The 25,766-nt window shown below is 30.9% G+C and overlaps 1 protein-coding gene across 1 annotated transcript in view; it reads right to left on the reverse strand.

The window, feature by feature from the left end:
• Window positions 1–25,766, reverse strand: part of SI (sucrase-isomaltase) — a 100,122-nt gene that overhangs the window by 32,113 nt on the left and 42,243 nt on the right. The window contains exons 22-34 of the mRNA XM_019023079.4: window positions 25,356–25,444; window positions 22,360–22,409; window positions 21,481–21,651; window positions 19,711–19,866; window positions 12,575–12,781; window positions 10,247–10,401; window positions 8,624–8,792; window positions 6,992–7,088; window positions 6,783–6,895; window positions 6,570–6,695; window positions 4,981–5,109; window positions 4,158–4,268; window positions 2,004–2,066 (exon numbers count right to left, since the gene is read on the reverse strand). Coding sequence (XP_018878624.3) covers window positions 2,004–2,066; window positions 4,158–4,268; window positions 4,981–5,109; window positions 6,570–6,695; window positions 6,783–6,895; window positions 6,992–7,088; window positions 8,624–8,792; window positions 10,247–10,401; window positions 12,575–12,781; window positions 19,711–19,866; window positions 21,481–21,651; window positions 22,360–22,409; window positions 25,356–25,444 — 1,636 coding nt within the window. The remainder of the gene's footprint in view (window positions 1–2,003; window positions 2,067–4,157; window positions 4,269–4,980; window positions 5,110–6,569; window positions 6,696–6,782; window positions 6,896–6,991; window positions 7,089–8,623; window positions 8,793–10,246; window positions 10,402–12,574; window positions 12,782–19,710; window positions 19,867–21,480; window positions 21,652–22,359; window positions 22,410–25,355; window positions 25,445–25,766) is intronic.

A 25,766-nucleotide genomic window follows, 5' to 3' on the forward strand; every position in this document is an offset into this window, starting at 1 on the left:
TTTAGAAGTAGTTTTGGTAAGTTTTAAGCTCCCAAATTTTTCACAGTTACCTAAACTTGTATAATTTAATGATTATAAATTCATCTGGCTAAAAGAAGGATCACCAACTCTTAGTTTTGTTGATATTTTCTATTTATTTTGTGTTTTTCTTTTAATTTTTACTCCTCTAATCTTTATTTTCTTCCCTCTACTAACTTTAAGTTTATTCTTTTTCTAATTCATTGAGAGGTAATGTTATTTATTTGAGATTTTTATTATTCTTCATGTGGGTGTTTCTTGTTATTCACTTGTCTCTTAGTACTGCTTTTGCTGCATCCCAGAAGTTTTGCTAAGTTGTATTTTTATTTTTGTTTGTCTGAAGAAATTTTCTAATTCTCTTTTGATCTTTTCGTTGTTCCACTGGCTGTTCAAAAGTGGGTTGTTTAATTTCCACGTATTTTTGAATTGACTTATTTCCCCTCTTTTTCTGATTTCTAGTTTAATTTCATTGTGGCTGGGAAAGATAAATGGTATGTTTTATATCTTCTCACAATTTTTAAGACTTGTCTTGTGACTTAACGTGATCACTCTTAGAAAATGTTCTATGGGCACTTGAGAAGAATGTATATATGGCTGCTTTTGGGTAGAAAGTTCTACGTATGTCTGTTAAGTCCATTTGGCCTACGGTGTTGTTAAAAACTGCTGTTTCTTTGTTGATTTGCTCTCTGGTTGTTCTATTTATTATTGTTATTATTTATTTATTATTGTTCTATTTATTTATTATCATTTATTATTTATTTATTCATTATTGTTATTATTTATTATTGTTATTATTTATTTATTATTGTTCTATTTATTATTGAAAGTGTGGCAACAAAGTCTTCAAACAGCATTGCTGTTTCTCATTTCAGTTCTGTTAATGTTTGCTTTAAATATTTAAGTGCTTTCATGTTGGGAGCAAATATTTATAATCATCGTATCTTCCTAATGAATTGGCCCTTCTGTCATTATATAATGACTTCTTTTGTCTTTTGTGACAGTCATTGTCTTAAAATGTATTTTCTCTGATATAACTATAGCCACTCCTGTTCCCTTCTGTTTATCATTTGCATTTAATATCTTATTCATTCCTTTTGCTTTCATGAATGAATGTTTAGGATGTTATACTGAGTGAAAAAAACCAGTAACAGAAAGACAAATGTTGTATGATTCAACTTACATGAAGTATCTAAAACAGTTAAACTCATAAAAGCATAGGGTAGAATGGTAGTTCCCCAGGACTGTAAGTGGGAGAAAATAAGGGCTTGCTAAGAAATAGACACAAAATCTCAATTATGCGAGGTAAATAAATTCTAGAGATCTGCAGCACAACATTGCCCCTATAGTTTACAATGATTTATTATATGAATAAACATTTATTAAGAGGGTAGATCTAATGTTAAATGTTATTACTGTAATAATTTTTTGTTGTTGTTGTTTTGTTTTGTTTTTTGAGATGGAGTCTCGCTCTGTTGCCCAGGCTGGAGTGCTGTGGTGCGATCTGGGCTCACTGCAAGCTCCACCTCCTGGGTTAACACCATTCTCCTGCCTCAGCTTTCCGAGTAGCTGGGTCTACAGGCTCCTGCCACCATGCCTGGTTATTTTTTTTGTATTTTTAGTAGAGATGGAGTTTCACCATGTTAGCCAGGATGGTCTCAATCTCCTGACCTCGTGATCCACCCACCTTGGCCTCCCAAAGTGCTGGGATTACAGGCATGAGCCACCGTGCCAGGCCATAACTTTTTAAATGAAGGAATGATTGCTTGGATTAAATAAAGCAAAATATAGAATTGTTTAATAGGCTGACTGGTACTTTGTTATTTAGGAAAATTAGGTAAATTTTATCTAAATATGGTCTGATATCGATAATTTAAAATGGCCATCTATTTTTAAAGAAAAGCATTCAAATTTAGTTATTGATTAAAATAATCAAGTCTAAGTTTTGAATTTCTTTTCATTGTATAGTTAGCCCGTGTAAAACTTACATTAACAGCTTCATCTTCCGTTAGAGTTTTATCTATTGTTATGTTGGGCAAATCTGGCCAAACCTACAAGAGACAAGACATGGAAAAGCCGATCAAAACATAGTCAGCATGATATGATTGCTATGTAGATGAAGTGTAATGGAGTATTAGAGGCATATTATTAACTCAAAGTCTTCAGATCTGTAATCCCTTCAAATCTCATTATTATTGACACACATATCATTTGCGAACTATTCCCATTCTCCATGTTAGTCTACTCTTTAATATGGCAAATACAAAATAGCATTGCCAACCTTTATGGTAGTTAGTGATTTTGAAAATAATACATATAACCAAAAGGTTCTGGTCAAAAACTAATATGAAAAATATAAGTTAAATTTAATTTAATATAGTATATTAGAATTATTTGTAGAATTACTCCAGGGTTAAAAACTAAAAACAATAAATCTTTTTGTTTGAAAGGAAGCAAAGATCTGATTGAATAATGTCATGCTGAATCAAACATCCCAGTGATTTTCAGAATTAGTACTAAATCCTCCTCTCCCTTCATCCCACCACTATTCCCAGCCTGACCTCATTGCCTACCAACATTTTTTTTCTTCTACTCTGACCAGAAACACACAAAACAGAGCTGAAATTCAATTTGCTGAAAGCTCTGGAAATTTGGATCTATATTGTAGAAGTTAGAAAGTCCTATATAAAAATATAAATAATCCACCAAAAAGGAATTATTTACAAGGGATTAGCTGATGGTAGAGAATAGTGCTCTAAAGGAAGGGGAGAAATGGTAGAAATCTGACAAAATGTGTAGAAATACAGAATGAGGAGAAAGTAGGAAGTTAAAAAAAAAAACAAACCTTCTGGATTAATATGCCTCTCAAGTAGCTGGGGCTACAGGCATGCACCACCATGCCTAGCTAATTTTTAAATTTTTTGTAGATACAAAATCTCCCTATGTTGCCCAGGGTGATCTCGAACTCCTGGGCTCAAGCAATCCTCCTACCTCAGCCACTCAAACTGCAAGCATTACATGCATGTGCCATTGTGCCCAGCCCTGTCTATATTCTTCACTCAGCTTTCTCTAATGTTAACATGTTATATAACAATAGTGAACTTATCAAAACCAGGAAATTAATGTTGATACAGTACAATCAACATTTATTGAACATGTTTGCATTTCGCAGATTTAATCACTAATGTCTTAATTTTGGCCCAAGATTCAAAAAGCCTCTCACGTTTCATTTAATTGTGTCTCTCATCATAGATTTTTTTTTTTTTTTTTTTTTTTTTTTTTTTTGAGACGGAGTCTCGCTCTGTCCCCCAGGCTGGAGTTCAGTGGCTCGATCTTGGCTCACTGCAAGCTCCGCCTCCCGGGTTCACTCCATTCTCTTGCCTCAGCTTCCTGAGTAGCTGGGACTACAGGCACCCGCCACCATGCCCTTCTAATTTTTTTGTATTTTTAGTAGAGACAGGGTTTCACCACGTTAGCCAGGATGGTCTCGATCTCCTGACCTCATGATCCGCCCGCCTTGGCTTCCCATAGTGCTGGGATTACAGGCGTGAGCCACCGCGCCTGGCCCTCATCATAGATTTTTTTGAGGGTGTTATCATTGTTGTTCATTCTAGTTTTTACTATGATATTTTTTTCTTGATTGCTTTATATAAAAGCCAAATCAAAATATTTTTGTAATATATTAATATATCAGGTCTGAATATACTTGCTTATATAAAATACAGTGAATTATACTTCATGATCTAAGTTTTAACTATAAGTATAGCTGTCAAAACATGTTGTTGCTACTATTAACAATATGTTTTCAAGAGAAGTGAACATTTAAATAACTTGCAGTACAGAATAATGAGTAGCCATCTTACTAATGGTAGTTTTATAATAAATTACAAGTGGCACCAATAAATATAATAAAATATGTCTTAAAGATGAAACAAATCATATTTGGACATGTGACTTATATGAATTCTTTCTTTGTGTCTAATTTGGATTGAACCAAAGACTGTACATTATTTTATTAGCTATTAAATCATTACATTTCCATATAGCTCTCCTGAACGTTTTTAACTTTTACTAATTAAATGGAAACTTTCATTGAAATATAATTTTTGTATTTATTCTATTTCAAGATATCGATTTAGTACCTTTGCCCAACAAATGTCATTGGTGTTTGGCCATTTGACAAAGACATCATTTTGCTGTCCTCTTTCAAATGCAGGGTAAGTCTTTGTTTCATTTCCTGAAATTGCTGGATCCTAAAATTAAAATGAAATATAAACAAGGTACACATGAAAAAAGCGTAACTACTTGGACAGTGATTATGAAGCATAAGTTTTCATTACTACATTATCATAATAATGTGCTCTCACATGAAATGACAAATGATATAAACATCAGTGTTCTAGCTAGATTACCCTCCAAATTTCTTAGAAGGAAATTCTAAGGATTCTTGGAAATGCATCAGCTATCATTTCAAGAAAGATTAGTAGAGGTTTTTATTTTGTTTTTATTTCTATGGTGAGATATCTGGCTACCTAGCTTACTTCCTATAAGATAGTGATAAAAAATTATCTTCACTGAATCACCAATCTGAAGGCAAATTTTTAAATATGAAAAACTTCAGAAGCAATCCCAGAGAATGAACTAATAATTGTATAAAAATAGAAAATCTACCATTACATTTTGATAACTCCCATAAATAGAGGCCAATTTGTAGCTTGGATGATAACTAGAGAACAGCTTCCCTTTAACTCAGCTTTGGTTTTAAATCTCTAGGGATATACCTAAATACAAAGGTAGCTGATCACAACCCATGCAAATAAAATGAAGTGCTAAAGGAAGAGAGTTTTAGATTTGGGCGTGTTACTCAAAGTTGTATACTTTCTATTTTGAAACATCTTCTCCCCCCCATTTTAGGTGAATTAATGGAAACAAGAAATAAGACTCAGATAAACTCCAAGTACTGACCAGGATAATAATGTATCTCATTCCTTCTCCTCTTATTTTGTCAACAAACTGAGGAAGGTCCTGGAATGCTTCACCGATTGTAAAGTCTAGCTGCCTTTCCATGTAGTCAATGTCTGTATACTGAACATCCTGAAATACACAAAAATTCATCAAAGTAGGGCAAAAAATACAAAATAGTAAGTGTATCATATTTTATCATACTTATAAAACTAACAGCAATATGAAAGTTTGAGTTCCTCCTCACTAGATCCTAAAAAGAATTAAGTGGTTTAGTGTTCAAGGAATAAAAGTAGCATGTAAAGATGTAAAGTATTGTAAGAACAACTTTCTATAAATGTTCTGTTTTGTCAACAGTTCATTTAGTCATTTTGATTTAGAGGTAAAAACTGTTCTAAATTGGTATATATTATGTAATCCTCAAAGGAAACAGAAAGACACTGAGCAATAGGATTTATGATACTATGAAATTAGGTTAAATGACAAATAGAACTTTTGTACAGTATATACAGAAAGAGATGTTGCTGTTTCCGGGAACTATACAGCAAATATCGGGTAATTTCAAATAATTCTAATATTGGCAAAAGGAGTATTAACAATTACATCAATTACTATAATCTTGTTCTTGTAATATCCATCAAAGTCATTTTTAGGATAACAGCCCTGCTTATCTAAGCAAGAATTGCTTTAAGATAGGTAATTGCAAGTATGTTTAAACCAACAAAAATTTGAATTATATCATGGAATATTCAATTTAAGCCTAAATACAAAATTTGTTAATTATTTTCTGTTAGTTGACATTATCTCAATTTCTTCTTCTATGTGTTATAGAAAGTATGGTCAATAATGTATACCTCCTTTTAAATAATAAATTTCCACTTGCATGTTTCTGTATTGTCAACATATATAATTAATTTCCCATACTAGTTATTCAGGAACCCTATATTGGACCCTACTATAAATACCAATGTCTTATAATGAGGTTTTTCTGATTTTTCTTAGAATAAACTCTTATATATCAAGGCTTCTATATTTTAATGTTTAGGTGTTAGCAGCAGCATCCCTAGGATTCCTTAATTTTGATAAAAAATGAGGAAATTCAGAGATTGATCAATACTTTGGAATATTTAGCTTCCTGAATATTGAGTGAATCTGTATTATATATTACAACTATTATCTATTCTAGGGCAAAAAAAAATTAGTTCCACCTCCAACTTGTTCTCTGGTTGATGATACAGATTTCTTATCTTATTGACGATACATATTTCTGTGAACGTTAACATGAAGAGAACATAGTGACTGCCTGTACAACCCAGAGTTTGTGAGAGGAAATCAAGTGCACAGTGACTTGTTTAGCACAACACAGCATGATAGTATTAGGTAGGGAAAAGGAAAAGGAATGGTATTTCTTCCTCTCCTTTATCAGTCTGACAAAGACACTGTTTATAAATCTCATATCCAATACATAAGGTGCCAGTAAAAAAAGCTAAGCATTATTACCAGCTGCTTAAATTAAAGTATACATGTTTAATTATTTCATTCTACTTTTACATATTCCATATCTAACATTGTTTTAAAATTGATATACATACATAGGGGATGTTAGCAGCCACCATAGCGTCATATAATTCCCGAACCTCTGAAGTATTTGCATATCCATAACGACATAATTGGAATCCCAAAGCCCAATAAGCTGGCATGACTGGATGGCCAATTACCTTTAAAAAAAATTCATGTGTGAACTAAGAGAATTACTTTATGCTATAAAAATTTTTAATTTTTTAAAAAGAAATATGCAATCATACTTCATGGTATTGCTTTGTTGCAACTTCTGGAGTTGGGCCCAAAAACATATAAAAATCCAAGATCCCTCCAACTGTACGGTAAGTTAGAGCAGGTGTTGGCTGGAATGTAACATCTGGAAATCCAAAATAAGATCCCATTTTCATCTATGTATACTAGTTTATGAAAAATTCACATAAAATAAAAGACATTCAACAAATGATTCTTTTACCCATTGCATTGCTGTTGAGTAAGAAAACACCATGAGCATTGCCCTCCTCTTCCAGAGCCATGTAATAGGGATGAAATCCATAGGAATTAAGTTTGTACTGAAATATGAAAAATAAGCACAATATATTTTAAGTAACAATAGCATGTGAATTTAATCAATGTTATTTTAAAATTTATTATACAATTGAGACTTGATATTTAAATTCCCCTGTTTCCCAACCTTAAACTATGCTTCAGTTCAAATAAATGTGTCTCCCTAGAAAATAATTATTTAAATTTTTCCTGCTTTCGTGTAGTTTACAAATGTTTCTATAATATTTGTATATTAATAGAAATTAATATACAAATATGTATATATTTGTATTAATATACAAATATGTAACAACTACAAATGCTTCCACATTAAATGATGTAGAATACTATTGCCATTAGAGTAGTTTGGTTTATTTCCAAAGGTTATGTGTTTAACTTATCTATAAATTGGTATTTTTTCCATAGTAAAATATCCTAGAAATGATAAAAGTGATGAATACAATTAAACTGTCCAGAAAATATCTGTTTATATATCTTATATTTATAGAACATTTAAAGTTTTATATTTATAAAATATTTAATTTATTGTTTCATACTGTAATCATAGTCAGATTTTATTAGATTATATACTTTTGATTCTTAATATATATAAAATTACCAGTGAAATAGATTTTATAGTAATTTATTTTTAGTAATATACAAAATTACTAGTGGAAGTAATTTTAGATATCAAGAATCAAAAGTATATTAGTCTAATAATATCGGTACAAATGCTGAAGGGATTTTAAGAAATCAGTTTTGGTAAAACGTATTCTTTCAAGTTAGTGTTAATAGAAAACACCCTTCAATAACCTAAGTTTGGAGTATTATGATATAAATGCGAGCTGTTTGAGCACCTAACAATAAAAAATGCTTACAATAGTTCGCAGACTTATAGTATGGTACTGAGTATATCCTTTTAAGTATACATCACATGTGAAAAATACAAATAGAATAATTTTTATTAAAATATATTTTTTATGATATGTTTGGAATATTATAGATAATATTATTTGTTGCACAGTACATTAAATATTCATAAAATGTGTTGCATTAACAAGACAAATCTTTGGAAAAAGAGTCATGAGTATATAAAAACACATTGTAAAGATGTAATTAGCAGTTTGACCACATAAAGTTACCCAACTGCAACTGTAGATTATAAAGGGAAAAAAGATCAAATCAGTACCTGAGAAGTAAAAACAATCAAGGAAAACTTTAGGCAATTATTTTCTAAAAGCTGGAGTAAAGGTAAACTTGACAGGGAATACAGAATCAGCATATTCTTTGTATGCATTTGAAACAGTTAAGGTATTGAGTCAAAGCCTGGCTTCTCACAGTAGTCAAGCAAATTGTTATCTATCCACTCGTCTACTTCCACCTGTAATTTATGGTGACTTTTTGGGTTTGTTTCTCAGAAAATTGCTATAGCTGCTCTGGAGATCTCTAGCTAATGCCTTTGTCATTACTTCAATCCTAAAGCACAGGCCCATAAAGAAGTGGCTTGGATTCTACTCATGGTCCTAGTTGCCTCGTGGAGTGGTCACAAGTTGGTACCTACACCAGGGGGTTGGTCTCTTGTGAACATTCCCCAAGTATTCCAGTTCAGATCTCGCTTAAATGCTGTATGTTCCACTTCCCCAAAACCATATATATATTCTGATGGCAGGCGAGTCGATATTTGAATGAACTGGTCATTAAAAGCAAATCCAGGCAGCCCAGAATCCCAACTGAAAACAAAAGAAAATAAAGCTATGTCTGTCAAAATATATGCAAAGTAGTATCACAAATAATAATGGTAATTCTTTCTTAGATTATCTAAAAATCAATATTATTTTCCATATTCCTAATTATACCCAGGTACCAAATGGAAATAGATGATTAATCTAATACATTTTTTCTTTTAGCTAAGTTAAGGAATATGTAAAATATGTTTCATATACTTATAGGAGAATCATAATATAAATAATATGATTGTACATGTTTTTCTTTAGACAAGTATTCCTTTTAAAAATAAAATTAATATGAAATCATAAATGACTTAGTAATGTGTGACCTAGAAATTAAAAGGTCTCAATTTTCCTGCTCCCTTGAGATAATCACAATACATTTTTTTCTACATATGGAATAAAAATAAATCAATATTATAATGAATTTTAAGTTTAACGGGTATTCAAATGTTGAACGCTCTCCAATTACTACTCCCAATTGTGTTTTTCTTCCTTTTTTATGTTCACAAAAATAGCTGTGTATGAAGAAATGTGTTACAAGAAACATATTATTATTCAACTCATTTGCAAGAAGAACATAAAGAGGAAGGAAAGTAACATGGGCAAGGAGAGGAAGCATAAGTATTACAAGTAATCTGGGCATATTTTAACTTTTTATATTTATTATTTTGGAAAACTATTTAATCGAGAATAATGCTTGTCAAATGACAATAAATAATGCCCTTGCACCAGGATATTTTTATAAAATGACTTAGCTTCCCATGTTTTTGAACAAAAATATTGTCATAACAACAAAATTATTAAAATAATCCAGATATAGTTTTAGATATTATTGGTACATATCTTGACAATACCAGAAAACATCCTGATAACATCATCTAAGGAATGGCATGGCAAACTTAAATTACATAAAAGTATATTTTAATATATTATAGTTTATAGATCTTTTGAATAAAATAAAGACTACAATTTTAAAATTAAATTTATTCATTGTAACATAAAAATATATCTAGACTTATGTGTTGTAACTTATTTTCACTAATACCTGGCAGATAAATTATTAATTCTATCAGATTCAAGCACCAATAAACTATTTCAACAGTTTTAATAAAATATTTACTTCACGTTTCCAAATACTTATTTTTGCCAACACTCATCATGCTTTTTAAAAGAGGTTTTGGTTTCGGTTCTCAACTTGATTAGAAGAATGAGTCTGATACTAATAGTGAAATTGAACACCTCCAAAGTGTAGATAAAATTGTGGGCCAATCCTTTAAAATAGTCCCATGGACTATGTTTAGCTAGAAATATTAAAATGGGCAAAGTTATTTAACACGACTTAAATTTTTTTGTGTGATGCTACTCTAGGACAGTGAAGGCTGTTAATCATTTTACTTTTCCCTTCCTAAGCTAAAATTAAAATATCCTTTATATCAAATAATTCAATTACTTACATGACTCTTCCACTGCTTCTCCGTCGAATCTGGATGCCAAAAGGATTTTCCTTGATTTCCACATCATAAAGTCTGTCTTCATAAGTACTTACTGGGGTGGTGGGAATGTTTAACGGTACTGGTACTTCATATCTCTTCTTTTGGGGATCATAAATCTATTGCAGATAAGTAGTAAAAAAGTTTATTCTGATTGCTGACATAGCATGTACATATCATGAACTAAGTTAAATAATGGCTCAGACAAGAATATTTAGAATTTTTCTCCATATAATTTCTAATTCTACATTCATGGTCCATATAACTATATCAATATAGAATTCCACATACACATTTATAATGGGTCCTAACTGAGTACTGCATTTTTGAACCTTTAAAAAATGTTTTGTGATTTGTTTTCTAAATAATAAGAAATCAAAACAAAAATTTTAGAGCTAAATATTCTGTTGTATGGGTATACCAAAATTATTTCATGGTTAAAAACAGAAGTTGTTTCAATATTTTTTGTAATACATATGATTATACAATAAACCCTAATGCTAATTTATGTTTATTTGTGTTTTTATTTCTTCAGCACATTTCTTAAATACCACTAGGGTCTGAGTATACTTACCGTTTTAGGGTCTTTGATAACTATTGACAAACTGCTTTCCAGAATTTGTTTACTGATTAATTTTCTCACCAAAATGTGTACTCTAATGCTAATTTATGTTAAATTAAAAGCATTTATTTTTCATTGTTAATCATTTCATTTCCTACTTATGAGGTTTCATCTTTTTCTACATTATTATTCAACATTTATGTTCCACTGTACTTTAAACTGCATTTTGCTCCTGGAATTTTTAATGAGTGTAATTATGTTGATATTTTAGTTTCTTCTGTTAAATGTCTTCTTATGAGAGGTCTTGATATTTTTTCTTGATTATATGAATTGGAATTGCTTTCCCTATGTCACATCTTTATCCGATATTTACCCATTTTTTGTCCTCTAATTGTTTATAGTGTTTTTTGATGTGAAAACATATTTTATTGTTATGTTAGAAAATGTGTAGATTTTTACCTATGTCACTTAACGCCTTTTAATCTGTGGCTTGAAAGGCCTTTGCTAGCCAGATACAAAATAAATATGCAGCTAAATTTATTTTAGGCTTATGTTTAGTTTTCACATGGAACTCATTCTAAATTTTATTTTAGCGTATGATTAAAAACAGACACTTTTTTATATAAATTATTAAATAACCTACCTCTTCATTATTAATTTGCGAAACTTTCTTCACACACACACATCTTCTATGCTTTTGTGCCATCACACACACACACACAATCTTCTATGCTTTTGTGACATCACACATACACACACACACACACACACACACACACACACAAAACATCTTCCATGCTTTTGTGCCGTCTCGTTTCAATAAACAACCAGGCAATGCTATCTCCAGTTCCACCCTGTTTTAATTATATGAATTTTTATTCTTTACCCATTGCTGAATTTTAACAATTCCAAGATGTTTATTTTTTCAGACAAACTTAAGTTAATTTATGAAGTCTCAAAAGATATTTCACTAAGATTTATATGAAAATACTTTAAAAGCAGCGACTGAGCTAAAGTGAATTAACATTTAAAATATCGTTTACTTTTATTTATAATTTTAAAATACTTAATATGAACATTTTTAATAGTTTTTCTCCTTATAGATACTCCACTTAGTCCTATAATTTTTGATGATTTATTATTTGATTTTTTCATTTGAGTTTGCTAATGAGATTTGTTGCCATTTCTGCTTCTAAATAATGAGCAATAATGCACAAGAAAATATCTTTGGAAATATAATTTTACATCTAGTTATTTTGTTGATATTTTAAATTTATAATACTATTCTTAATGGATTCCTTTGGAATTCTTAAGTTAAAAAATGCTATCTCTAAAAGTTGAATGAAATTATTGCTTTGGTATGTCTTATTGCATTGGCCAGAAAATTAAGACCACAACTTAAAAATAATAGAAACAGTAGCCATCCAATTTTGTTTATTTTAATTACATTATCAGCATAGTTTGATAATAAATGACTTATGTATTTTGTAAGAATTTAAATTTATTTTTAAAATCATCATTGTATTAATCACAAAGTTAGCAGGAATGAACAGTTTCATTTATTGGGCACCTACCTATGAGTTGTGTAGGAAAAAATATTTTTATAGAATCAAAATATTATCAAATCTGTTAATAACCTTTAATATTACATTAAATATCAATCACAGGATTATTCAAAATCTCATCTCACAAGATGAGTTAAGCTTTGGGGTAGTTTATATCAAGCATACCTTAAACTGCAACATATCATTTTTGTGATATTTCACCTCCACACGAAGAGTTGAGATGGGGTCAGAAGGTAACTTTATTCTGGCATTTGCAGTATTTAGTTGGAGGTCAGCTGTTATACCCATGGATGAATAGCGAGCTGAGTTGACTGAATAAGAGTTATCTTGTCTGGGAAAGTAACACTCAGGTGCTTTGGATAGAGAAGAACCCTAAAAACACAATGCACGTTCATTGCCAGAAATTATAAGCCTTGTAATATTTGACTCTTTAAAACTATACTGATGTTTAGTCACACATTGTATGATTTACAAGTTTCATTAATACAAAAATGAAATATCAGTTATAACACAAAATATATTTTATGCAATTTGCGATCCCATGTACTAAAATTTTATACAAAATATTTACATTTACACTCTAGAGAAAGAATGGTAGAGCAGAAGGATCAAATGTCATACATTTTTTAACTCAAAAAATAGCATTAAATTGTGTTGTCTGCAAAAGCAAGTATATTACTAATAAATTTTGATTCCATGTTTGCTCTTACTCTTCATATTGATTGTTGATTATTGTGTATAAAAATGGCATTATAACATGCCTCTAAAGGGCAAGTGCTAGAATCCTGTTACTTATAATGAAACTCTGAATCCTTCTTTTTTTTTAACATGTTCTTATACTGGTTAATTACATCCTGACCTGGATTTGAAATAGGAACCCTGGCCAAGAATCAGAGTTGATTGGTTTAACATAGAAGTGAGAGATAAAACCTAAGAAAAAGAATTATAAACTGTGGCATTGATGGCTGGTTGCCATACCACAATCCATTCTCCCTATCTTCCTTGTTTATTAAATTATTATATTTTGCAGAGAAATAGTATATTTATCTACATTTCCAATTTCCTTTTAAAGAAGTTGTGTAGGTCCTCATAAAAGCTCTTTAAAAGAAAGGGGCCTAAGCTAACTAAATTGAGATACTCTGTTTGACTCATCTTCTTAAGGGTGTACTGTCTGGCTTCTATCTAAAGTGAACAATTTCATCTGTGTACCCTATCCCAGGCCTCCTTGCCTATAAAAATATTTCTCCCTCAATTCTCCACCCTCTCTCTTGCATCAATAATATTTCATTCATTATGTTATTTTTAACAGCATAAACTGATTTTATTTCTCTCATTTTTTTAGAGTAAATGTCACTTCAGTAACTTCTCTGACTACTGTTCTATTTTTTCTGCTTTCTTTACAGCAAAACATAGAAGTGTTCATCATACTCACTATCTCTAATTTGTCCCTTGATTTTCTCTTGAACTCACTCTAACCAGGCTTTTATCCCTAGTACTACATCTAATGTTTGCATGTTAAAGTTACCAAAGACTTCCATGTTGCCAAATCCACATGTCAGTTTCCAGTCCTTATCTTACTGACAAACAATTTGCATAGTTGATCATTTCTTCCATTCTAAATGCTTTGTTCAATTGGCTTCCAGGACCCAGCATGTTATTTCCAACCCAATACTTGAGCTGTTCTTTCTAAGCCTCCTTTGTCATTTCCTCCTTGGCTAAACTTTGTAATCGCCCAGGGTTTAGTCTTTGAACACTTCTCATCTATTCAAGCTTATTTCATTGATGATATCATCCTACCACATGGCCTTAAACACAGAAATGAAAGTCTCAGCAATAGAATCATACAGGCAGAGGAAAGAACTTCAGAGCTTCAAGATGAGGTTTTTGAATTAACTCAATCCAATAAAGACAAAGAAAAAAGAAGAAGACAATATGAACACAGCCTGCAAGAAGTCTGGGATTATGTTAAATGACCAAACTTAAGAATAGCTGGTGTTCCTGAGGAAGAAGGGAAATCTAAAAATTTGGAAAACATATTTGAAGGAATAATTAAAGAAAACTTGCCTGGCCTTGCTAGAGACCTAGACATCCAAATACAAGAGAGCTCAAAGAACACCTGGGATATTCATTGCAAAAAGGTCATTGCCTAGACACATTGCTGTCAGGTTATCTAAAGTTAAGACGAAGGAAAAAATCTTAAGAGCTGTGAGGCAAAAGCACCAGGTAACCTATAAAAGAAAACAGCAGATTTCTCAGCAGAAACCCTACAAGCTAGAAGGGATTGGGGCTCTATCTTCAGCCTCCTTAAACAAAACAATTATCAGCCAAGACTTTTGTATCCAGAAAAACTAAGGTTCATAAATGAAGGAAAGATATAACCTTTTTCAGACAAACAAATGCTGAGAGAATTGTCCACTACCAGAATCAGTACTACAGAAACTGCTAAAAGGAGCTCTAAATCTTGAAACAAATCCTAGAAATACCTCAAAACAGAACCTCTTTAAAGCATAAATCTCACAGGACCTATAAAACAAAATAAAAAAATAAGGTATACAGGAAACAAATAGCACAATGAATGGAATGGTACCCCACATCTCAATACTGACATGAAAGTAAATGGCCTAAATGCTCCACTTTAAGGACACAGAATTACAGAATGTATAACTATTCACCAACCAACTATCTGCTGCCTCCAAGAGACTCACCTAACACATAAGGACTCACATAAACTCAAGATAAAGGGGTAGAAAAAAAACATTCCATGCAAATGAACACTGAAAGCCAGCAGAAGTAGCTATTTTTATATCAGACAAAACAAAATTTAAAGCAACAGCAGTTAAAAAAGGCAAAGATGGACATTATACAATGATAAAAGGCCTTGTCCAACAGGAAAATTCACAATCCTAAATATATATGCACCTAACACTGGAGGTCCCAAATTTATAAAACAATTACTAATAGACCTAAGAATTGAGAGAGTCAGCAACACAGTAATAGTGGAGGACTTCAATACTCCACTGATAGTACTAGACAGATCAAGATGGAAAGTCAACAAAGTAACAATGGATTTAAACCATACCCCAGAAAAAATGGACTTAACAGATATTTACAGAACATTCTACCCAACAACCACAGAAGATACATTCTATTCATCAGCACATGGAACTTTCTCCAAGATAGACTGTATGATAGGGCACAATAAATTTAAGAAATTTGAAATTATATCAAGCACTCTCTGAGACCACAGTAAAATAAAACTGGAAATCAACTCCAAAAGGAACCTTCAAAACCATGCAAATACATGCAAATTAAACAATATGCTCCTGAATGATCATTGGGTCAAAAATAAAATCAAGTTGAAAATTTAAAAAGTCTTCTAACTGAATGACAATAGTGACACAGCCTATCAAAACCTCGGGGATACAACATACGCAGTACTAAGAAGAAAGTTCATAGCCCTAAATGCCTACACCAAAAAGTCTGAAAGAGCACACATAGAAAATCTAAGGTCACACTTCAAGGAACTAGAGAAACAAGAACAAACCAAACCAAAACTCAGAAGAAGAAAGGAAATAACCAAGATTGGAGCATAACTAAATGAAATTGAAACAAAAAAATACAAAAGACAACTGAAACAAAAACCTAGTTCTTTGAAAAGATAAATAAAATTCATAGATCATTAGCAAGATTGATCAAGAAAAGGAGAAAGTCCAAATAAGGTCAATTAGAAATGAAATGCGAGATACTACAACTGACACCACAGAAATACAAAAGATCATTCAAGGCTACTATGAACACCTTTACACACATAAATTAGATGACCTAGAAGAGATGGATAAATTCCTGGAATGACACAACCTTAAATCGGGAAGAATTAGATAACCTCAGCAGATCAATAACAAGAAGTGAGATTAAAATGGTAATAAAAATTACCAACAAAAAAATGTCCAGGGCCACATGGATTCATAGCAGAATTTTACCAGACATTCAAAGAATAATTGGTACCAATCTATTGACATTATTCCACAAGAAAGAGAAAGAGGGAATCCCCCCTAAATTGTTCTATGAAGCCAGTATCACCCTAATACCAAAACCAGGAAAGGACATAACCAAAAAAGAAAACTACAGACCAATATCCCTGGGAACATAGATGCAAGAATCCTTAACAAAATCCTGGCTAACCAAATTCCAGATTCAACAACATATCAAAAAGATAGCCCAACATGACCAAGTGGGTTTCATACTAGGGATACGGGGATGGTTTCACATATGCAAGTCAATAATTGTGATACACCACATAAACAGAATTAAAAACAAAAATCACGGGATCATCTCAATAGACACAGCAAAACATTTTAAACATCCAGCATTCAGCAAAATCAGCAAACAAGGGACATACTTCAACGTAATAAAAACCATCTATGACAAACCCACAGCCAACATAATACTGAATAGGGAAGAGTTGAGGGCATTCTCTCTGAGAACTGGAACAAGACAAAGACGGCCATTCTCACTTATTTTCAACATAGTACTGGAAGTCCTAGCCAGAGCAATCAGACAAGAGAAAGAAAGAAATGGCATCCAAATCAGTAAAGGGGAAGTCAAACTGTCGCTCTTTGCTGACGATATGATTGTTTACTTAGAAAACCCTAAAGACTCCTCCAAAAAGCTCCTAGAACTGATAAAATAGTTCAGCAAAGTTTTTGGATACAAAATTAATGTACAGAAATCAGTAGCTCTTTTATAAACCAAAAACAACCAAGGTGAGAGTCAAATCAAAAACTCAACCTCTTTTACAATAGCTGCAGAAAATAAAATAAACTAAAATACTTAGGAGTATACCTAACCAAGGAGGTGAAAGACCTCTACAAGGAAAACTACAAACACTACTGAAAGAAATTATAGATGACACAGATGGAAACACATCCCATGCTCATGGATGGATAGAAAGAGTATTGTGAAAATGACCATACTGCCAAAACAATATACAGATTCAATGCAATTCTTATCAAAAAAACACCATCATTATTCTTCACCGAACTGGAAAAAACAATCCTAAAATTCATATGGAACCAAAAAAGACCATGCATAGCAAAAGTGAGAGTAAGCAAAAAGAACAAATCTGGAGACATCATATTACTTAATTTCAAACTATACTATAAAGCCATAGTCACCAAAATAGCATGGTACTGTATAAAAATAATCACATAGACCAATGGAACAGAATAGAGAACCCAGAATTAAACCCTGATACTTAAAGCCACCTGATCTTTGATAAAGCAGACAAAAACATAAAGTGAGGAAAGGACATCCTATTCAACAAATGGTGCTACGATTATTGGCAAGCCACATGCAGGAGAATAAAACTAGATTCTCATCTCTCACCTTATACAAAAGTCAACTCAAGGTGGATTAAGGACTTAAATCTAAGACCAGAAACTACAAAAATTCTAGAAGATAGCATTCTAGAAATTGGCTCAGGCAAGGATTTGATGACCAAAAAACAAAAGCAAATCCAATAAAAACAAAGACAAACATCTGGGACTTAATTAAACTAAGATCTTTTGCAGTGCAAAAGGAACAGTCAGCAGAGTAAACAGACAACCCACAGAGTGGGAGAAAATCTTCACCATCTATACATCTGACAAAGAACGAATATCCAGAATCTACAACAAACTCAAATAATTTAGCAGGAAAAAACAAACAAACAATCCCTTCAAAAAGTGGACTAAAGGCATGAATAGACAAATCTCAAAAGAAAAGATGAACAAATGGCCAACAAACATATGAAAAAATGATCAGCATCACTAATGATCAGGTAAATGCAAATTAAAACAACAATGTAATACCACCTTACTCCTTCAAGAATGGTCATAATCAAAAAATAAAAAAAAATAGATGTTGGCATGGATTCAGTGAAAAGGGGACACTTCTACACTGATGGTGGGAATGTAAACTATTACAACCACTATGGAAAACAGTGTGGAGATTCCTTAAAGAATTAAAAGAAGAACTGCTATTTGATCCAGCAGTCCCGCTACTGGGTATCTACCCAGAGGAAAAGAAGTAATTATACAAAAAAGATACTTGCACGTGCATGTTTATAGCAGCACAATTGCAATTGCAAAAATGTGGAACCAAACCAAATGTTCACCAATCAATGAGTGGATAAAAAAACTGTGGTGTATATATATACATATATATATGTATATATATATGTAACATTAGCATTATATATATAACATTAAAATTAATAGGAAAGATAAATTTTCACATTTTCATGTTTAGAAGATATTTAATCTTTAGTAAAATGAATTGTTCCCACCTGTCCTTTATATTCGTTTTGATAAAGTTAGCATACTTTGAGTGCAAAGGGGAATGGATGTGTATTTGGCTGAAAACAGGCAACTTAAAGAGAAGGTTTAGAGAAGTGAACTTCACTATTTGACTTATTGATTTTAGAATCTTTTCTTCTCCTTACTTTTTCTGTTCTTATATTCTTCCCTATTCTTCACTAGTGATACAGATTATGCTGCTTTAACAATTAATGGAGAGAAATTGGGATAATTTCTCTGGAGGCAGAGATTCTGTGCATCTCTTTATACAAATGTAAATGTCTCTGGGAAATTGCTGACAAATATGTCTTGACTCACCTCAGTGATACAACAAATGCATTTAATTATTTGGTTATATTAAATAAATATATTTGTTGACAAAACTCAATGATGTAACGAAAAGCCCAGAATTTGAAAAACAGGCATAGCAAGAGGAATGTTTTACAATGTCCTTCCTGTGACATTGGTAAAAACTCCTGCCATCCTCAGCCATCATCATTTTGTTAAAATGAAAGCCAAAATAACTGGCAAGAGATTATCATCCTTAGTGGAAGAGAAGTAGCCCATTACTCAAAATCATATGTCTTAATAACTTGAGACAACTCTTTCAAAATAGTGTCCACTACTGGCATATCTTACCCAAATGAGCAAATCAGCTACAGTCAACACCAAGTAGAGTGTAACTCTCAGACTGAGTATTATTTTTTTAAGTAAAATTACATTATCCAAAGTGCCTGGAAAGCAATTTACACATCAGTTCAGCCTGGCATTTACTAAGATATGTCTTTGGATAATTAATTAAGATAAAAGTGAATTGCCTGTCAGAGATGCTAACTTCAAATTCCAAATGATTATCTACTTGAATTTAGTTTATATGCTGCTGATTTAAAATTATAATATGTAAAATTTGCATCAAAATGCTTATGTGATAACCATATCATGAGTAATAATTAAAATTATTATTACCGTTCGCCATATACAGCCACGTTGTGTGCACTTTTGTTCAGTTGCCAAATCTGCATCTGGATAACAATTAAATCTTTCATTTTCTGAGAAAATTTGATTCCATTGAACACTAAAATTTCTTCCAAGATTAAGTTTGAGATCTGCAATTAGGAGAACCTTTGAAGACAAAAAAAAAAAGAAAAAAAACACAAACAAACAAAAACATTAAACACTGTATCTGATCATTGGATGATTTAAAAAAACATTTTACATTTCACAAAATGTGGCAACGAGGGCAATTCTTCAAATTAAATCATTAATAGTTTTGATAAAATACTAGAAAAACAGAAAATATATATGCAATATATATGTGTGTATTTATGTACATATATACACATATGTACATGTCACACACATAGAATTGTGTCTATAATTGGGATTTCAAAATTATGTTTGATTATTGCTTATATGCCTTGGGAATAATGTGAGCAAGATTTATCCCACACCCAGATTTTCATCTGCATAGCTTACTTTTTGATACCCACCAAACATAATTGCAAAACTTTAAGGAATGAAAATTCATATAGAGATCAATCTATACACAGCAGAATTATGAAGATTATATATATAATATATATATATTTATAAGCATAAAAGTGGACATACAAATAGCCACAGACAGACCTTTATATTGCATACATAACCAATAAAATTATTTTTTATTATTCCCTCTTTTAATCTCCATTAGAGTCATAAAGTTCACAATAAGCTTGTATTACTTAATTTATATCAATTTATTCTTATAGTGTTAGGAAATATAAATCATAATATGCCTATTAAATAAAAAATAATTGACCAGTACATATTTTCTGAAAACTAATAATTGAAAAGCCCTGGGCCAGAGGTCTTATGAGTTAAAACAAAAATATTATAAGACAATGTTCTATATCTTAAATAATTTAGAAATTATTTATGGTAATATTACTAATAATTTAGTATTATATAAATGGAGAAAGGGTAAATGACAAAAATAATTGCTTTCATGTTTTTAAATATTACAGTCTCTTTTTTAATACATCAATCTACTACCCAAAACAACATTATGATTGAAATATTACATTTTGCAAATGAGAAAGCTAAAATAATGAGAGATTGATTTAATGCGTTTAGAAGCAGAGATAGCAGAGTTATAATCTGTGCATCCAATAACAGTGCATCCCATTTTGTTATTTTTTCCCCTCTATACTACAACTGTAAAAAGAGACAGAAATCACAATATAAGGAAGGCTTTCTACAGGAGAAGAAAAGTGTAAACACAAAATTAAAGTCAGAAAAGTACAAGATATATTTTGAGGACAATGAGACCTCACTAAAAAAGAAACAGGAGAAAGACTAAAGAAATGAACAAAACCAATTTGTTAAAGAGTCTAAAGCAGCTAAAACATTTGGGATTTTCTTTTGTGTGCAATAGGTAGGTTAGAGTTCAGATTTGAAGAATTTTTATGGAAAATATTAGAAAGTCCCATATAATTAGAATGCATGAGAAAATGAAATATATAGAGAGAAATAGCAAGGAATTCCCTTCATGTTGATATCTAAATACAAATTGGATTGACATAAATTGGAATATTGTTCAGAAAAAGTGAAGAAAAAATGCAGGGAAGAAGGAAGCAACGAAGGGAAGAAAGGAAGACACACTGTGAGGAGAAATAGGATAAGTGCCTGAATGGTTATATAATATTAAATGTGAGATTATATGATAGCTAAAATATTTTAAAAGATTGTAATTACCTGGTTAGAAGCATCATAAGTGAAATTGGAATGAGCGCTCATTGGTTGATTATTTTCCGCCACTCTAACTTCTGTAACACTGTCTGTCAACCCAAGGATTTTTACAGTCTGAAATGCTAAGGTAGTTCCTTCCTGGTATGATGAATGTGTGCACACAATATCTAATGTGTTCTGAGAAAAATAGCATAAGATATTATATATTAGGTCATCAGATACAAACCTGAAATAACAATACAGGTAAGAAACAGCAAAAAAAGGTCATCATCTACATCTCTATTCCCACCAGCTCTCCTCATCCAAGTAGCACATAGAAATATACTCATTAATATCTATTTTCATTTTTATATATATGCCAGAAAATTTTATTTTCAGAGATAAACTTAATTACTCATATGCAACACATATATACTCATTCTTATTTTAGCCCTAACATTGATGAAGAATAATTTAGCTTTGCTAAAGAAGAATGTATGAAAAAACCCAAAATCTATGAAAAAATCATTTCTATTAACTATTCAAAATTTAATAAACCAAAATCCACACAAATTATTACTGTGACCAATTGATTAAAACATTTTCAGATATGTTGAAATTGTTTTCCTAGGGCATGTTGCCTAAAACCAAACATAACATGTCAAGAAGTCTAAAGGTTTCTTTCCATCAATTACATGGTCACAAACTTTATAAAATTTTAAGGTAACAATTTATTTATAATTTAACAATTTAAATATAACAATTTAATTGAACAATTTATTTCATTACATTCCATTAAAATCTGTAGGCAAATGTAAACATCTTTTCCAAAAAATTCATCATAAAAGAATAACCTAGGCATGAACAAATTATACATTTAAGTATATGTACAAAGAGAGTGCTTACATTAGAAACTGAAAATGTATATAATATGTAGTTGCCATTTTGTATGGTATCTGAAATGAAAAATATCGTGATCAGTACAAAATGCAATGTTAAATTCTCTGCTCTGGTTTTACACTTATATAACACTTAAGAAATTTGAACAAACTAGATGCTGTTTATTAATGAAGCATCCCAAACAGATTTTGTTTTTAAATTTTTTAATTGTCTCTAAATTATATAATAATGGTATTTTATTTTCACAGCAAGTAGAGGTAATGAATACATATTTGCCTTGCTTATTTTTTCAAAGACTACCAAGATATTTCTGGAAATTAAGAGAAAGCAAAACTTACAGTAAATAATATATAATTAAAAATGTATTATTTTGAAAGATATTCTCTCCCTTGTAAACCTCATAACAGTACATTTTTCTTAGGAAAACATGGCATATTATAATACATTTTGCATCTTTTTATTTTTTTCTATTATTTTGGTATTCAAGGAAAAAATAAATCTGGAGACATGTTGAAGATTGAAATAAACTTTAGTCTGTAATTTAAATAAACTTTAATGAGGAAAATGGATGAATACAATGATTCTGTACCGTATATGCAATATAACTTTTATTCAATGTATCTCTTTAAAGAAAAACTGAAGATAAGGACTGAAATAGTTTGTCATAAACAGTGTTAAAATATAAAGGGAATCCTAGGATTCATATAATATACTTTCCATAACATTAATTTGCTTAAAATTTTAGTCCTAGGAAATAAAATTATATTCAGAACCTGAACTGAAGATCACTTTACTGTCTCCATGTTTGCTTACAAATCCATTAATCAGAATTCTGGTTTTCTTTCACTTTTTAAATGCACATAGCTACATAGGTGTCATATTAGATAACTGATTGAATTATATTATTCATATTCTTAACTACTTACTTATATGAAAGTAAGCTATTCATATGCATCTTTATCAGTAGACAGTATGTATTTGGAATATTTATATAATTTGAGTAATAGGAATAATCTTATAATTGCACCACACATGCTATCGATGGAGGTATTATCTCAACATTGTTTGATTGATGACTACAAGTAATGTTAAGTTCAGCTGAAATCCACTTTTACAACACTTCTATGTACTAAGTTTCGGCTTACTACAAAAGCCAGAGAATAGGTTTGGAATCTAATCTCACACGAGACCTCACCCTAGTGTGCTTACACCCCAGGGTATTTAAGAAAGAGCAAGAAGATTGGTGTGCTAAAATTCAATGAGAAATAGAAAGCAATACAGGATGATGTGTTTATGCGTGTGTGCGTGCGTGTAGGTGTGTGCGCGCATGCACGTGTGCACATGTTAAAGCACAAATAATAAGCTCTCTAGGTCTCGATAAAACTCTGTCTCCTAACTGAGTAAAATGGTGGATCATTAGAAGGTTTTGAGAAGAGATGCAATTACTGGAATCACCTTTTAAAATGATTACTCTACCTGCTGGATTGTAATACAATTTTAAAAGGGGTTAAAAAGAGCTACAGGCCAGTTAGGAAGTTATTGCCCTAAATTAACATGAAAGATGGTGGTGACAGTGGGGAAACTGATGAGAGGCTTCAGATCAAAGTAGAACCAATGAAATCCTTAGGTTGTGAGAGATAATAGCCCATTCCAAGGTGTTGGCATCTGTAGCAATGAAGTTACCATCAACTGACAAAGGGAACACCATAGGTGGAGCAGATACATGGTGGTAAGATCCAAGTTCTATCTTGGCAGATTATGCTTTAGATTTTTATTAGACAAACAAATAGAGAAGTACATAGAAGACTGGTTTGGAGATATAAATTTGAAAGTCAGGTAAATGGTATAAAAGACTACATTTATCAAGGAAAGGACTACTGGTAAAGAATAGTAATAATTAAAAGACAGAGAATATTTATAATTAATACTGTTAATGATACAAGTAATTCATAGCTTGCATTGAGAAAATCACCCAGAGAATAGATCTTTCCTTAGAATAAGTTTGATTGCTAATACATTGATATAATGCCATAAATAAATGTAATTTATTTAAATGAATGTTAACTGAGGGTGAATGTAAGTCTTAGGAGAGAATTATAGAATCCTGTGGTAATTTTTAAATATACACATTTTCAAAAATAAATAAATAAATATTCACGTTTCATATACATTTAAAGGCATTTAGGATAGTCTTTTTCTTCTTGTTGTCCTTCCTATATTTATCTGTAACTCTTTAAAATTTGTACAAGGATATTCCTTAATACACCTGAGAAGTAGTTAATTAAAATAGAAGATAAATTATAATTTTTTATTCTCATATATAAAACACATACCTAACAGCCCTCTATTAGAAGAAACGAGATTTTTCTAAAAAGTTTCTAAAAATGTATAAGGAAAATTGTAAGTGAATAGTTAAATACAAATAGACAAACTTACTATGGCATAATTAGAAATACCATAGCATAAAATTACTTTTAAACATTTTGTTCGGTATATTGAATTCCCAAGTTTGGAGCTCAAGAAATTCAATTAAAGATAATAAGGAAAATAAATTGTAAACAATTGATACGATGATATTCTTACCTCAAATAATATGACATTAAATAACTAAATCTTTAAATGTTGGTTTTATTTTCTGTTTACAGTAACAAAATATTAGTTATAATCACTACCTTACTTTAAAACAGTTGAAAATATAATGCAATTTGTATATCTGAGAATTTATTGACTATTTTAATCTAAAAGATAAAGATAGATTAAAAATCTTGCCAAAGACTTACAACAAACAAAAGCACAAAACTGGATATTTTAGTTACATATAGATAAAGCAAATAACAATGTTAAAAGTTTTAAAGTAGCCTAAAAGCCTGAAACAGATAAAAAACATTAGGAATTAAAAATAAAAATTTGTGATATTTAAAAAATGATACAACCTGTATCAATAAAGCCAAAACTTCCCATTATCAGAGTGAACATTTAAAGCATATTACTTTCAGACTTACCTTTAGTTTCTCCATCATCCCAGAAAAAGTCTCCTTTGGCTGTGTTGTTTTCACCTAATGCGACTATAAGTCCTAGAGGATTCTTACGGCTGTTAAGAAAAATTAGGTGCATATATGATTAAAAATAAATCCATAATAATACAATATCCTATGAACAAGTCCACTTCAACCTGTCTGTTTTATGGGCCCTGAATTCAGTAAGGACATTGACATCAATAAATTTGTATTTATATGTATTAATAATTTACCGATATCAATGCTCTTATGTGAATACCGAAATAATTTATACATGTAGAAAATAAGTCAAAAGAATAAATGTAATAAATGCAATAATAATGGATTTTTTGAAGGCTGAGATACTTGCAAAATTGAAATAATATAATATTTTAATTCAAACAAGAAAAATTAAAT

The sequence above is a fragment of the Gorilla gorilla genome, chromosome 2 (genome assembly GCF_029281585.2).
Source record: "Gorilla gorilla gorilla isolate KB3781 chromosome 2, NHGRI_mGorGor1-v2.1_pri, whole genome shotgun sequence".
In the NCBI taxonomy this organism is placed as follows: domain Eukaryota; kingdom Metazoa; phylum Chordata; class Mammalia; order Primates; family Hominidae; genus Gorilla; species Gorilla gorilla.